General features: G+C 34.4%; 2 protein-coding genes and 1 long non-coding RNA gene across 3 annotated transcripts; 2 read left to right on the top strand and 1 right to left on the bottom strand.

Moving 5' to 3' along the window:
* The first annotated feature begins 1,421 nt into the window (after positions 1–1,421).
* LOC112000817 (uncharacterized) lies at positions 1,422–6,439 on the top strand. The gene is made up of 14 exons (XM_065764939.1): positions 1,422–1,571; positions 1,670–1,782; positions 1,877–1,985; positions 2,173–2,237; positions 2,631–2,669; positions 3,290–3,386; positions 3,495–3,591; positions 3,747–3,810; positions 3,892–3,968; positions 4,103–4,181; positions 4,598–4,677; positions 6,036–6,120; positions 6,215–6,283; positions 6,362–6,439. The coding sequence occupies exons 1-14, from the start codon at positions 1,505–1,507 to the stop codon at positions 6,437–6,439; spliced, it is 1,119 nt and encodes a 372-aa protein (XP_065621011.1). The 5' UTR covers positions 1,422–1,504.
* Positions 4,742–5,846, top strand: LOC136063806 (uncharacterized). Its single transcript, XR_010625444.1, has 3 exons — positions 4,742–4,783; positions 4,968–5,466; positions 5,571–5,846. It is a non-coding gene; the product is annotated as an uncharacterized LOC136063806 (long non-coding RNA).
* Positions 6,440–8,938: 2,499 nt separating the features above from the next.
* LOC112000816 (mitogen-activated protein kinase kinase 3) lies at positions 8,939–14,888 on the bottom strand. The gene is made up of 11 exons (XM_024032986.2): positions 14,756–14,888; positions 14,338–14,452; positions 13,880–14,134; positions 12,902–13,120; positions 12,652–12,789; positions 12,309–12,476; positions 11,778–11,891; positions 11,227–11,334; positions 10,468–10,559; positions 9,804–10,199; positions 8,939–9,278 (listed from the first exon to the last, which is right to left on the bottom strand). Exons 2-10 carry the CDS (start codon positions 14,437–14,439, stop codon positions 9,839–9,841), a joined length of 1,557 nt encoding a protein of 518 aa, XP_023888754.2. The 5' UTR covers positions 14,440–14,452; positions 14,756–14,888; the 3' UTR covers positions 8,939–9,278; positions 9,804–9,838.
* Between the last annotated feature and the right edge of the window lie 357 nt (positions 14,889–15,245).

A 15,245-nucleotide genomic window follows, 5' to 3' on the forward strand; every position in this document is an offset into this window, starting at 1 on the left:
TTGCCTATTTTTAATGGTATGTCATCTCAGTAGGACATTTCCCCAAAAAGAGCTTGAGCGGGAACCTCAAAATAGGTTTCCCCCTTCTCCCCACCGCCAGACCATACCTTCTCTTACCTCTAACCCATGGCCCACCGCACTTGTATTGGTTGGGTCCAAGTGGGTGGTGCTTGAGCCTTGTGCAAGCTCTACTCCCATATGAGTCCACTGCTTATCTGGTGTTCATGCGTTTGCCATTGCTTGTGGGTTTGTTTGGTCATACTGCGTGTTTTGCTGTTCGTTTAACTCTTTGTGGCATGGATGAGTCATTAAGTCTTCATTCTTTGCATCTTGTTTTTTCTTTGGGCTAGGTACTACTTAGGTATCGATTTTTTCTTCTTTAATTCAACTTCTGTCTCCTTTCACTTCTGATTTGTAGGCTAACTCGCCACTGCATTGTTTTTGCTGTGATATTGTTTAACTTGTGTTTGTTGAGCTCCCTTTGGGCCTGCCATGCCAGTTTCATGTATTATTCATTCCCTTAGTTTACGTTGCCTAGTATTTTGCTAGGTTAGCTCTCGTAGCATCTTGGGCTTCCCCAACCCACTTTATTCCTTGGGCATCCTCAGCCTGTTTCATTCCTGAGAGCATCCTTGGCCCATTTCATTATTTCCTAATTCTTACATTCCCATGGATTTTTGCTAAATCTTTTGGGCTTCCCCGGCTTAATAATCATATCTTTTGCTTTTGGTTAATTTACTAATTCCTTTCTTTGGGCTCCTCTGGCCCCTTTTTGCTTTCTTTCTATTTCTTATAATACCCATGAGCTTATTACTTCATTCATTGGGGCTTCCTTGGTCCGCTTGCTTGCTTTGGAGTCACTTTGTTATTTTGTGGGCTCGTTGACCATTATTCTTGCCATTCGGACTTCAATAGTTTTTATTTTACTACTTTTTCTTTCTTCACCTGTTTTTCATATTGTTGGGTTTTTTTTTGTCATTGGGCCCTTTTGCTAAAATAGGCATCAACACCTCTCTATTTTCTATCTAGTCTCCAATCAAACGGACTTTAATGGGAAGAAAAAAAAACACACACACACATATATATATATATATAAAGTGATTTCTATAATAAAATTTATCAAAATTGAATTATTTATAATATAGAATTACGCATAATTGATGGAATGGTCAAATATATCATTTACGATAACTCAAGGGTCAATAATAAAAAAATGAGAATATATTATAAACCCTTAAAAGGGTGTTTTTTGCAATTAAACAAAAAAAAGAACAAGAGGAAGAAAAGAAGAGAAACCCGCGCAATGAAAGCTTGAAATTTATAAGTTCCCGCTCTGACGTTCCTCCCGCCAATACTCCGCCCCAGAAAATAAAAACTAAAAACCATCTCACTTAATGCTTCCCCCTTCACCTCCCCCCCCGCCCCTCTCTCTCTCTCTCTCTCTCTCTCACTCTCTCTGCACAGACTCACGCAGCTACAACAACAACAATAAAGAGTATTGCAAATGCAGACCTCAAACTCACACTCCTTCTTTCACAACCTCAGATCCAGAGAGCTCAACGGTTTCAGAGGTCCCCTCTCACTCTCTCTCTCTCTCTACATGCATGTAATAATCATCTCACATTTTGCATATCCATAATTTTTTATTTTTTATTTTGGTTTGGTTCAGTTCGAAAACGAGCTCACATAAGCGACGTCGCATCGGGCATCAATGAGATCGGAGCTGTGGCGGTGGAGCACCGCGGCGAGGAGACACCGCCATTGGCTATCTCATTCTGCAAGGTACACAAAATTTTGGTTAAGTAGCTTAATCGTATTTTTCAATATGTAGATCCAGACTAATTATATGCAAAAACTCTCTTTTTTGTTTTGGCAGACCAATAAGAACTCGCATATCCTTGCGGTTTCCGATGAGGACGGGTACGTGAGCTTGTTCGATACTCACCGCAAGTTATCATCTTCTTCATCCCATCAAGAAAATACAGGTCTGGTTTTCATTTTAAGTTTTTTCATTGTTGACACAATTAAAACTTTAGGGATGAAAGTTTAACACTTGACAAATGTACATGGACCAAAATTGTAGTTGGAATTAAATTTTAATTATTTGTTTTTATTGTTAATTTATAGAAAATGTTGATTTTATTTTTCTTTTCTTGCATAACTGTTTTCCAGACAAAGCTAGGGTTTGTGATTGGGTTGCGCATCATAATGCGGTGTTCGATTTATGTTGGATTAAGGTACTTCCAAAACTACTTTGTGATCTTGTCTATCTTGCTTAAGGAACAATTATCTTTGTTAACTTACAATTAAGCCCTTTTAGAGCAGATTTTTGTTTGAACATTTCATTCTTCTTGATATGCTAAAATTGAGCATTGGTTATTATCACTATTCATTCTTTTAAACATATCCAGATTGTTAAATATCCACACATTTTCAATTATGTGCAAGAAATGGGAAATGGGAATTCTGGGTTGTTTAGTAAATGCCAATGAAGGTTAAGCAAAAATGAGTTTGGAGTAAACTAGAATGGCATGTTTTGATTTTACAATTTAGCACGATTGATTTAATAAAAAATTATTTGTTTGTTGTTTTGCAATGCTAATTTCTTTATAATTTGACTGATTTCGCAGGAAGACACTCAAATTCTGACGGCTTCTGGTGATCAAACTGTAAGTATTGAATTTATTTAGATTTGTTGCTTTCATTAGCATGTTCAAATTGTTGAATAGACATTTGAATTTGTTTGAACTTTAGCACAGGCTTGCTTATTTGCAATTCATGCCTTCGAGCATGTTTTGCTTGACTTTGTCTGTGGTCATTTTTTTTACTCAAAATTTTATTGTCATGCTAGTTATGGGCTCACAGAACCTTAGGCTATTGAACCGACAAAACATACTTGAATTGAAATAGTTAACCGAAATTCACTTTGCGATGGTTATTTAATGGTTACTCATTTTGTGATCCGCTGTTCATGTTCTATGCTTTAAACTATAGGCTGGATGTCAAGATTTTAGTTGGAAGTTAGGTTTGAAAATCTAAAACCAAAAACTTTTCAGAATCACTTTGTGATATGGTTCAGTGTAACTCATCATGAGAAAATGTGATACATAACACTTATCAATATAAAAAAATTGAAGCTTAAATATTGTAAATGACAAAAAATAGAATATGGAGCTGGGTTCCCTGGGGAAAATAGTGGTATACTTAATTTCAAACCAATTTAAGTTTTCACTTGTAGTATAACTATTTTCATTTTCTTAGCCAATTATGTTCTTTGAAATTTCTGTAGATGAAGGTATGGGATGTCCAGGAAAGGAAATGTATTGGAGTGTTGACGGGGCACACCGGAAGTGTGAAGTCTATGTGTTCTCATCCAAGTAATCCAGGTAGGCTTCTAAGTTCATTTGTATATTAATATTTTATATTCACTTCAACTGGCCGCTACATATTTTGAAATGATGAACCCTTCTAACTTTAATAACTTTTTTTTATAGATATTATTGTCTCTGGTTCAAGGGATGGGTCCTTTGCTCTTTGGGACCTGAGATGCAATTTTAGTTCCAAAAGTTGGAATAGGGGGCTTTGTATAGGGTAAGTTGTGACGCCACACTTCCTTTGATCCAATCAAGTAGTTTACGTTTGCAATCCAAACATTAGCAGTTTTTATATTTTTAACTTACTCTTCATTCAGCACAATGCTATTTTGCCTCTTATTTATTTTTTCTTATTTTCCAATTATTTCACAGTTCAACTGCCATGGTAAAAAGAGCACATCTTTCCCCTCAAGCAAAACGCATCAGGCGGAGCAAGGTTTATTGCTGATTTTTTTTTTCTCCTTGGTCACTTCACTCACTTTGTCCATACTCTTTATTGATTCTTTAACTCCTTCAGGCAGCTTCTATGAGCATTACATCGGTCATTTATCTCAAAGACGAGGTTTCCATTGCTTCTGCGGGAGCAGTGGACAGGTATGCACGTAGCACTTGCATGCATACATGAAATTAAAATTTCAATTCCCTGATCAGAAATTATATCTATATCATACTAATGCTCTGAGAATTTTTTTTTTTGTTGGTTTCTTTCTGCGGTTGGTTCATTTCAGCATTTTGAAGTTCTGGGATACCAGAAATCTGAAAAGTGTGGTCACACAGACAAGTCCTCACCCCCAGTCAACTGCAAAGGTTAGTTTTAAATGTACTGCAAATTTATCCTGTAATGCCTATTTCCATGGAGCAAGCAACAAATCAATTGTCATATCTATTCAGCCCTGCTCTCCACCTTAGTAACTTAGGACTGATTCAAGGGTTTGTGATTTAAACAATTAAATTTTGGTCAAGGAATTGTTAAAATAGTTGGAAATCTAGATGTAGCAGAATAAGTAACATTTCTTCTGCAATTATTCCATATTTTTTTTTCCAGCTGGGTAAAGCATTTTGGGGAATTTGAACCCTGAACATACCCCACCCAAGGGGGTGGATGTGTCGGTGCACAGGCCAACTGGCTCCAATTATTCCATAAATTGAAATTTTGTTACAGATATTGGATAATTTGACGTACTGTTATCTTGATGTTTTCTGATTCTTTGTTCTCATTTCAGGAAAGAAGATTACATGGTATATCTAGCTTGTCCCAAGATTTAAATGGAGTGTTTCTTTCAGCTTCATGCATGGACAATAGGTATTCCTTCTGTTTTGACTAGCCTCTATTTTTGTCATTAACTGATTTAGCTACTCTTTTGTCCTTTGAGGTCGGGAAGATGGCAACTTCTTCAGATGATTTCACGGTGAGCAAGATGAATGTTTAAATTAAATACAAGAGAATGATGCAATTATTAATCTTTTGCAATTTTTTTTTTTCTAGTATTTACTATTTAGTGATAATTATTTCCTTATCATGCTTGCTGGAATGTGTCTCCAGCATTTTACCTGCACTCCCTATGCCTCACTGTGCACATGTTTATTTGTTAGGTTCGAATTTGGAACACACAGAGCAGTTATTGCTCGAGCACAAGATCCCCATCTTCCATTCGAAGGAGAGTAATGGCAATCCCTAGTGCAGAATGTAACAAGCTTATGAATAATGAACCAAGTTGTCTTACAAAGGATCCTGACAGTTTATTTCCTTCCAATGAAGTATTAGACCAAAGTAGCTCATCCAACAGAATCACGATGCCCACAATCAGTACTCCTGAGAGCCAGAAGAAGAAGTTATTCTCAGGTTCTGATTTAAATGAAGCCTTTGAGAAAACCCCAGAAGCTACATTGAAGAGCCCATCTTCTGTTTTGAACCCTCCTTCCTCCATAAAAAGAACAATCCGAGACTACTTTTTAGCAGCTTCATAATTTATTGGTTTATACCTCTGGTTTAATTTTTATATACAATATGATACTGAAGCCCACATTTTACTGCTGGATCAAGGGCTTGAGAATAGAGAAGCAGGCGCATCAATATTTTCCAGATTGTAGAGTAAGTCTGGTTTTCATCCTTTTTAACACACACACATATATATACATATATGGTATTGTAAACTTGGAGGGGAAATTTCATCAGGTTCGCTTTTATTTTTGCAGGGCTGTATTGGAAATATTGTAAGCAGGATACAGGAGGGTTGTTAGACTATTACATCGCATCGATATTTACCTCGGAGTTCATGTCAATTTGGCATTGGACAAATATTTGCCAAACTGGAAACGTGTGCTTGTAAAAATATAGAGCATTTTTGGAGCAGTTGTTTAAAATCTTTGTTGCTTATTCATAGGAATGAATTTAGCATGTAATTTTTTTTTTAGGCTGTAAAATAGTGAGTTGAAAAGTGATGCCTGCACAGACTGGTTGCCAGTTTGAAATTCTGANCACAGAACATATGCATAAAGTTGTAAGCATAAGCAGAATGTTCAATGTGTAACCATGAGATAAAAGACAGCAATTCCGATCAAAAAATTTACCCTTGCTGTAAACAGGAGGATCTAAATAAAGATAAGAGCCTTACTGGGGAATACTGAACGTCTTACATTTTATATTCGTGTTTCTTTCAGAATATACTTGTACAATGTACTTCAGCTTGAAAAGGGGCCTTTGAGATCATTCTCTGGATGCAGGATAGAATCTTTTTTTGTAAAGGTGAGAACTGCTTTTTTTAAGCCCAAGAACCCTGTTCATTTGAAATTGATGGCCTACAATTTACATATCTTCCATATGATTTTTGCAATTGCAGTCAGCAATCAGCCCTGATGCGGCTCACATAATCAGTGGTTCTAGTGATGGATGTGCCTATCTTTGGCAGGTTAGTTTTCTTACATATGAAGGGCTCTTTGTTTGATTTTGATTGGAATTAAGTTAATGGCAAACTCATTCAAACCAGGTGAACAAGCCTCAAGAAGATCCCCTAAAATTGGGAAGCCATAAGACTGGTTGCCAGTTTGAAATTCTGAAATTGTGAATGAACTGCCGGCAGCATCCAGCTTCAAGGTTTCATTTTGCCACTCAGAATCTAACTTTGTGACCCCCTTCCCTTCTTTTTGTTGAGAATTTAAACTTTAGGAACCTGAAAGAAAAATTTAGGATTTTCTCCATAGGTTTTTATCTGCTTGAATAAGCTATGGATGGTGTATAAGGCATGGCTTTAACTTGTTCTGGTTTAACATATCTTTGCAGAGATGACATTCACCAGATCTTTTTTTTTTTTTTTTGTTGCCTACCAGATGGTCCAGTCCAGATCCTTATATGTTAGTGTAAATGTTCCAAAGCTATAATGAGAGGTTGAGGGTATGTCACCGTTTATTCAATGGGCTTGTAACCATTTGTCTCAATCCAAAGTAACTCAATGTGGTAATTAACTAAAGGAGTAATGTAAAAATTTGAATTTTGAGTCAAAATCAAATCATTTTATTGTTCTAAATTGAAACAATTAGTTCTTGAATTTTAAGAAATATCTTTATCATTTTATTATTATTATTATTATTGTTTTGTTAATAGAATTGGGTGAAAAACGCATCATGTGTTTTATGTGTGATTCTTTAAATAAAATATTCATTTAATAGTGAAGTTTATTAAAAAAAGATATATTTTTCTTTACCCTTCCCTCCCTGTCGCCCACAATTCCACCAAAACTACCTAGTTCGGCAGCTAAACATCACACAAATTTGGCCAACCACCAAACTAAACCACCACCAAGAAACCCCTTACCTCATAATTTTCCATCACTTTCTTGAGAAAAATTCAAACGCATTTCTATTGTAACCAAAAACTTAGTAACTAACATAAGCCTATCAAAATTAAACTCAAAACAAGAAGTTAATTGGACATCAATTTGTGAAGTCTAGTTTGAGATTGTTGATTACAATTTTGGCTTTCCTTTAATGCAAGTTGTATCCCCTTCAATGACTTGTGGGAGTAGTGTATGTTCAAATTTGGCTTGTTAGGAAAAGTCAAAAGCTCAAGCATGGTTTGAGCTCGTGACAAGTCTTAAAATAGTGTTTGAGTTTGAGCTTGTTAGAAAGCTAAAAATTTGAGCTTGACTTGGCTTGACTTGATTAATTAGTTAAGCTAAGTTCAAGTTTAATATCAAGCTCAAGCTCAAACTCAAGCTTAGGTCAAGCTTTTGGCTTGAGATATTAAAAAATTAAATTATCACATACTTAATCTCTAAAATTAAGAAAAAAGAAAAAAAGAAAATAATATACTTATTTTATCATGCATCTAGTTCTACTTATGATTAACCGTTATTCAAATTAAAAATTTACATAATTAAATTTAATAAATTTATCATTCCTTGTCTACAATTTTAGTAATTGTTCAAAATATAATTTTTACATTCATATTAGATGGTGAAGAATTAGAAAAATACTTGGTCGTAACTATTATGAATGAGAAAATACTAACATGTTTCATAACTTTACGTTAGATGATTGATAGGGAAAGATCATATGTGACCCACTTAATTAATTAATATATTTTTAAATGTAAATATAATTTAAAATGATTCTTGGTCAGTTTAGAGAGTGAAAAAAATTAAGGTAATGGGTAGTGGTTTCATGTTGGTCATGTCATTATTAAGATATGTGTAATAAGTATATTGAGCTAACACATATAAACTTATAAATGAGTCTATACTTGAATTGTTTTGTTTCAAGCCTACTAGCTCACAAGCTTGTTCATGAATAATTTTTTTTTTTTTTGCTAGGGCTCGGCTTGTTTATTAAACGAGCCTAAAACTAAGGCTCAAGCTTGGCTTATTTATAAACAAATACACATGAACGAGCTTTTTATCGAGCCGAGTTTGAGTTGCTCATGATCAGCTTGGTTCATATACAGCCCTATGTTGGACATTTATTTGAACTCAGTGAAGTGAGGTGACAGAGGAATCAAATTAGTTTAGCTTATTAAGGGAAAACAGGAAGAAGATAGGATCAATAAATTTTACTTTTTAATGAATGTTTTTATTAAAATAAAGTATTTTCCATCCAATATTTGCAATAGATATTTCTCAAAGTTTAGGAACTTACTATTTCAAATTGAAAAAAAATGAAGGGTTTGATTTTAATCTAAAGTCCTGAGTCCATTCTGCATTTTCCCCTTCAAAGTATGATTTGAAGGATATGGGATTGACTACTGCTACGTATATAGAGATCTTATCAGCTATGGAGAGTATACATACTCTCTAATCTAAAAAATGCATGGAAAGTGAAGCATTTGTGTTTTTGCCGGCTAAATATGTTACTGTGACAACATCCAATCCAATCAAAATCCTAGCTGTAAGTGAGCTTGGTTATAAGCTAGACTAATTTATTCATACCCTTTAGCTTAATCAAGAAAACGTGAAGCTAAAGAGCTTGCATTAAGAAACTATTGTAATAAAGATTAAATTGCTACAAAAGCTTTGGAAACATATCATTACAAATAAATAATGTTAATGACACATTAAACATTAAAAATTAGCTTAGATGAAAAGAGAACTAAAGAACTTTGGATATATTACATTACAGTGTTACTGATGCATTGAAGATTTGTTAAGATACATATTTGCAAGGAACACAAGTAAACAAACTTACAAGGAGCAAAACAGGTCGGATTGACACTAACAAATGTTTTGGCAGTATACATGGTTTCACTTTGACACTATGCCAACCCAAATACACATAAGTTTTATAACCATATAATACATTTTCACTACATGAATTAATATGACGTAACAATAATTTGTGCCTATGAAGTGGGACTATACCCGCTGGAGAAGTGTTTGTGTTAGCTTCATCTTGTAAGTGTCACGGTTGTAATATCTGTCCACAAATATAAATTCCAAGTAAGTTTAGAGAAAGGACTACAAAAATGCATACAAAGAGAATGCAAGGCAAATATAAAGCATTTGAGTTTGCAAAGGGACTTAGCTAGAATTGAACCCCTAATCATCTGCTTTAGAACAACCCTAGTGACTAGAAAGTTTTACTTGGATGCATCTTATAGACTAACACCATTTGAGGGGCCATGGTGATAGCAGCAAGCAGTAATAAAAAATAAGTATAGCTAAATAAGTTTTGCCATAACTATATACTGTACACACACATAAGTTTCATGGTGGGGTCATGGAGAAGGCATTTCTCACTGGTAGCTAGCAATATAAAGAGGGAGCTGACAACATGCTGAAACTGTTTGTAATAATTGTATAGTACTTAACAAGGAGAATTTTCACAAAAGAGGAATACATTCACGCTCAAAATAAATTTAAAATCTGCAATGGCTACAAAATTGTAGAAGCACATTCAGAAAGTCATATAAATTTGTGCACAACTGATGAATCCACTAACCTGGGAGGACAGGATCCTCGATGTTAGTTTATTCTCTACTGGGTAATATACAGCTCCTGTTTAGCAATGAAGTAACGCCCAATGTGACTGCTTGGTTCCATTATGAACTGTTCATGGAACGTTCCCATTCTCTTACTAGATAAATCAATGGAGAGATCTTTGAAATTTGGTAAACCCTCCACTTGCACACCATCTCCACAAATAAGGAATTGATTCCCAACAATGAAGGATCCTGATACCCTAATGGCAACTCCATCTTGACCATGAGCACGACACTGAAGTTTTTCCACAACATGCACAAGTTTTTCAGGAGGCCAGTCACCTGCTAATGTACTCCGGATGCTTGACAGAGCTGTAAAGATATCATTTGGACCAACAGAGTGTTTACCAGAGAAACTAGAAGAATAAAGCTCATATTAGTGGACAAGAAAAAGCCAAAACATACTACACAGCCAGTTTCTCATTTTAAGTTTAAAACTGACTTTCAACAATACCACATTTGCTGAGTTGGAGCACCTCACCCTAGACCTCTTTGAGAAAAAAGTTTGTATGGACTGACAATGTTTGAACTATTTAAACCTTCCCTTTTCAGAACCAGCAACTTTTGCTTAAACAAAAGAAAAGGAAAAAAAAAAAAAAAAAAAATTCTTGCATAGTTCAGCACCTGAAAGTTGAACCTTCTTTGTATAAGGTCTTTATGTGCTGCAAGTGTTCATCAGGTCCATCAAAGAGTAAGTAATAATGTATCGTCAGCATCTGATCAGAAAACATGAAATGGAGTCAATATCCACGGAGCATAAGCATGAGTGATTAGCTCTGTTTATTATTCAAGCTTCCATCTAAGTGCTTCAAATACAATAGGTCCATGTTCAATTAGAGCCGTTTCTTTTATAATGTAAACCAAAATTCAGGCCATTCAACATAATAAGATTTTGAACATGCCATTTCTTCTTATCAAGGTCTGCAACCAGAAGAAAACATTCTATAGATTCAAACCTTTAGTTATCTACACAAATAGAATTTAGGTCGATTAGATAATAATGGAACACTTGATATTTCTGTCATTGCAAATGATGAAGAATAATTTGAAAATGTGGTAGAAGGAAACTGTAATCAAATTGTCAGCTATCATGTATCACCTACATTTTCTCCAGTAGCTGCAGGTTTTAAGATACAAAGTGAAAACAAAAACTTAATTAATGTTTTGGGTGCAAGATTAAGGTCGGAAGATGATGCTCTCTTCAGCTTTGCACTCAAAGCAGCTGCATACAGAAGTTCTAGCCTCTGAAAGTTCTCCAGAATAATAGCCCACCGTTACACATACCACACTCAAATCCATCATTTACTAATTTTCTCATGTGGATAAATTATTGTTAGAACATTTAGATGGAAAGTATAGAGATTAAAAGTTTTCTGTACTCACATCTGCCAAGTCCTTCATTCTTTGTGTTGGATCAAAAACGCTTTGGACAAATGCTGCTAAATCTACTCTGGAGTGCTCATACTTCGTAATAAAGGGGTGTGAAAGTAACTGCAGTTGGAGAGTACTCATAAATCAGTGTTGAATTGAGCATGTCTTTACTTAACAAGTACCTCAAGATGTTAAAAAAACATTAAAAAAGAATGAAAAGTGGCACAATGATTTTCAGAATCATGTCTTCAAAAACATTAGGCAAGGATAAGAAGTGGCATTCTAATTAAGCAAGGAGAAGTCCAAGTCAAAAATAAGAACTAAGAACTTTATATCTACAATGGCAGATACATGTTCTAAGTGAACGGAGAATCAAAACCATCTCTTGATAATAATCAACAGAGGTTAATTTTTTTTATAAAGTTAATAATTAAACTAAAATTTACCAAAACTTAGATTTTTTCTTTCTTTTGAAATTACAAAATAGTAACAATTAAAACCACTGATTTATGATTCACTAGCATTGGCATGTACCATGTCACAAATTTCTGCAATTTACTCACCTGCTCTGCTGTTGGCCTTGCATCTGCATCCTTCTGCAAGCAAGCATCGATAAATGAGCAGAACTCTGTTGAAAAATTGAGTTTTGATGGTGATGGAGATGGGTCATCCAAGATCTGCCAGACCAAGAAATTTCAGTTGCTAAACAAAGAAATGACACATAGGCAATAAAATGCATAAGAATGCAATGTGTCTGTAATATAGATGGAAGCACAATGTCTTCATTAAAAAAAAAAAAAAAAAAGTGAAGACATTGTGCTCCCCTTTTATGATACATACAATGTCTTCATTCTTTGATCACTGAAAGTATTACAACTGCTGAAATAGTATGTTTGTTATATTGGATAAAACTCTTGTGAAGCAGACACAAATTTATTTTTCCTTTTTCTAATTTTCACACCTGCTAAGGATTTAAAACTATAACCATATTGAACCCTTTTAAACAAATGAGCATGGAAATTTTACAAAAAACAGTCTATTCAGAAACAATTTCTAAGCACTTTCATTTATCTTTTGATCATGATTATCCTCACCTGTAACATAAGATTGACAGGTCCTTCATTAGCTGAATATGGGAATTCTCCTGTACCACATTCAAAGAGAGCAAGACCAAGGCTCCAAATATCAGCCGGGTAAGAATAGCTCTCATTTCGAATTCTCTCAGGTGACATGTACGTAACAGTTCCAACAAAAGTAGCACACTGACATATTACATTGAGAGATAAGTAACAAATCTACAATTTGAAAATCATGTAAAAAAAAGTAACTAGCAAGAAGATAACACATATCAAATTGACATGTATTAACAAGCAAGAAGCACAGAACAATAAAACCAGCGCTTATATTTCTTGAATTGATGTAGAAAGTATCACTAACCATTGCCATTGAATTCTCTAAGCCAGCACTAATACCAAAATCTGTTATTTTTGGCTCCCCCTTCAGATTCACAAGCAAATTTGCTGGTTTTATGTCTCTGTGCACTAAATGTCTAACTCCATGCAAGTAGCTTAACCCCTTCCAGGAGGAAAGAGGAAAAAGAAAATGTTAATAACAAGAATGCTTATGTTCTGATTAGATGGGAAGCTTATAATGAGAAAAATCTAGCTGGAATTAAAGATATTCTTACATGAAGGAGCTTTTGAAACATAGACGAGAGGACAGGTTCAGGTATTCTTTTCTGCAATCTTAAGATATCTGCCAATGACCCTCCATCCATGTACTCCAAAGCTATGCTTATTTGCCCAGAATCTGGAACATAAAATGCCCCATGGAATTCTACGAGACCCTGATAACAAGGCGCTTCACACAATGTCCGTATCTCAGTAAGAAGCTGTTGCCTTTTCTCCTAGTAAGCACAAGGGATTACTTATGTAAGACCAGGTGATGAGAGATAAGAGAATAGTACAATTTATCCCATACTATTTTACACTGAACTTTTCTTTTAACCCTACATTGCTTGTGTTATGCACCATCTTAGTCATGGGTATCTGGATCATGATTTTTGAAGTTTGTTATTTTAGAACAGATTGTCTCAATTTAAGATCATTAGAAGAGGAATAATTATCTCAATTTAAGATCATTAGAAGAGGAATAATATCTATACACTAAAGTCGAGGCAAGTAGACAAGTTTAATGATAATCAACCTAAAGTTGGTGTGCCTTCTTATTCAAGACAGGACATGTAGATTATGAGAACTCAAAGATGCGACTAGTGCAAAGCAACTTTAGATACTTCAGAAGAGAGTAGACCTAATTAAGAATACCCCTTATAGTTCCAAAAGAAAAAGATAAAAGAAGAAGAAAAATATGCTCTCTTTCTTCATGGAAATATTCAAATAGCAGACTAATGAGCCAAATCTGATCAATTCACTATAATTTCCTTCTGCAATGAAGAAACCAATACATCAAACGGCAAAATTGTTTAACAAACACACCTTTAGACTGCTCCAGATTGTGATTCAATAGGTAAATCAACTGACCAATTTCTTTATCTTAATTCATGACAAACAAACTCTCACATCATTATATCAGTACAAAGCAACAAAACATAGTTAGCAAGCAATACTTTCTTAATTCATCCCCAAAAGAAAAAAAAAAACAATACCTTCTCAAAGATATTGATCTTCTTCAAGGCCAAAATTCTATGATTAGGAATATGTATAGCTCTCTGAACTACACTGCTTGCTCCACTACCGATTGCACCAAATATCCTCATCTCATGTGAAGCACATTTGTATGTCTTTTCACTACCATCCGTCTCATCCACCGGCGAAGATGTGCACTTTTGCAACCCAAGCTCATTAATATTGTACACTCCATACGATCTACTCAACAAATTAACAGTCCCACCATTCGATAGCTTCACAAAAACCACAAATTCATTAAAAAAAAAAAATTTCTGGCTCAAATGGAACTTCCTGTGTTCTTGGGTTCAAAACCCATTATCTGGTGTAACTTAACAATCAAATTAAAACAAGAAAAAGAAAGAAGACCCTTTTGTTTTCTTTTAAAATTTGATTTTAACAATTATCTCAAATTGTCTCTTCTAATGCAAAAACTTACAGTGTAAGAATCACACGGGTCCAAAGTTGACCCGGCTGAGAAGCCCTTTTCAGCATCAAACAATGGTGCAAGCTTTTTTCTTAGTTCCTCCAATCCAGACATGATGATTTTGCTACTGCATTCATAAATATAAAAAAAAAAAAAAAAATCAACATGATCTTATTTGGCTTAAATTATATAATTTTACTCTAGGAAAAAAAATTAACCTTGATTATTAATCATCTAAAAGATTGAACAAAAGATGTGTACTAAGCAAGTGAATCTTGGAAATTAAAGACCTTGGGTTGTAATTATAGAATAAAAGATTCAAATTTCAAACTCAACAAAACCAGAGCTATATTAATTCCCATTTTAAAAAAAAAAAGATAATTAAAAAGAAATTAAATTACAAAAAAGAGAGAGTTAGTGTAAAACTTACAGTGACAAGTGAAAGTTGCTACAATTCCAACGGTTTTTTGAATGAATCTTTGACCGTTTTTGCTATTATGTTTTTTTGTTTTCGTTAATGTTAAAAAGTTTTAAAGTGTTCGACCTTCGAATCCAAGTTAATATCGGAGTTGGAGATGGATTCTATACAGTTAGGTTGTCGGTAGTGTTTACAGTTGCCAAATCATATACCGCCACGTATTTGGAATTTTAGGAAACAATCCCTATACGACGTCGTAGGTTGAGTTTTTAGATTTTGAATGCGGTGGTGCGCTATTGTTTGGGCTGAAATATGATGTAGCTGCTCGGTTGCTTCATTTATTTTTTTATTCCTAGGCCCAAATAGCCAATAGGCTAACAGTTCTCATAATATATATATATATATATACATAAAATAAAAAGGGGAAAAAGTTTAGCTCATCTTTGTCCAATTTGATTCATCATCGTATACATATATTTTTAAGTAATTATAATACCATATA

The sequence above is a fragment of the Quercus suber genome, unplaced genomic scaffold, assembly GCF_002906115.3.
Source record: "Quercus suber isolate HL8 unplaced genomic scaffold, Cork oak 2.0 scaffold_22, whole genome shotgun sequence".
Taxonomy (NCBI): domain Eukaryota; kingdom Viridiplantae; phylum Streptophyta; class Magnoliopsida; order Fagales; family Fagaceae; genus Quercus; species Quercus suber.

What these genes read in the sequence shown, in the direction of transcription:
- LOC112000817 (XM_065764939.1), top strand. Translation starts at nt 1,505, where the DNA reads ATGCAGACCTCAAACTCACACTCCTTCTTTCACAACCTCAGATCCAGA. An exon ending in CGGCTTCTGGTGATCAAACT is followed by an intron (nt 2,670 to 3,289) that starts GTAAGTATTGAA and finishes AAATTTCTGTAG; the next exon opens with ATGAAGGTATGGGATGTCCA. An exon ending in ACCCCCAGTCAACTGCAAAG is followed by an intron (nt 4,182 to 4,597) that starts GTTAGTTTTAAA and finishes TTCTCATTTCAG; the next exon opens with GAAAGAAGATTACATGGTAT.
- LOC112000816 (XM_024032986.2), bottom strand. Translation starts at nt 14,439, where the DNA reads ATGTCTGGATTGGAGGAACTAAGAAAAAAGCTTGCACCATTGTTTGAT. An exon ending in TGTTTCAAAAGCTCCTTCAT is followed by an intron (nt 12,790 to 12,901) that starts GTAAGAATATCT and finishes TCCTCCTGGAAG; the next exon opens with GGGTTAAGCTACTTGCATGG. An exon ending in GAATGAAGGACTTGGCAGAT is followed by an intron (nt 10,560 to 11,226) that starts GTGAGTACAGAA and finishes TTTTCTGATCAG; the next exon opens with ATGCTGACGATACATTATTA.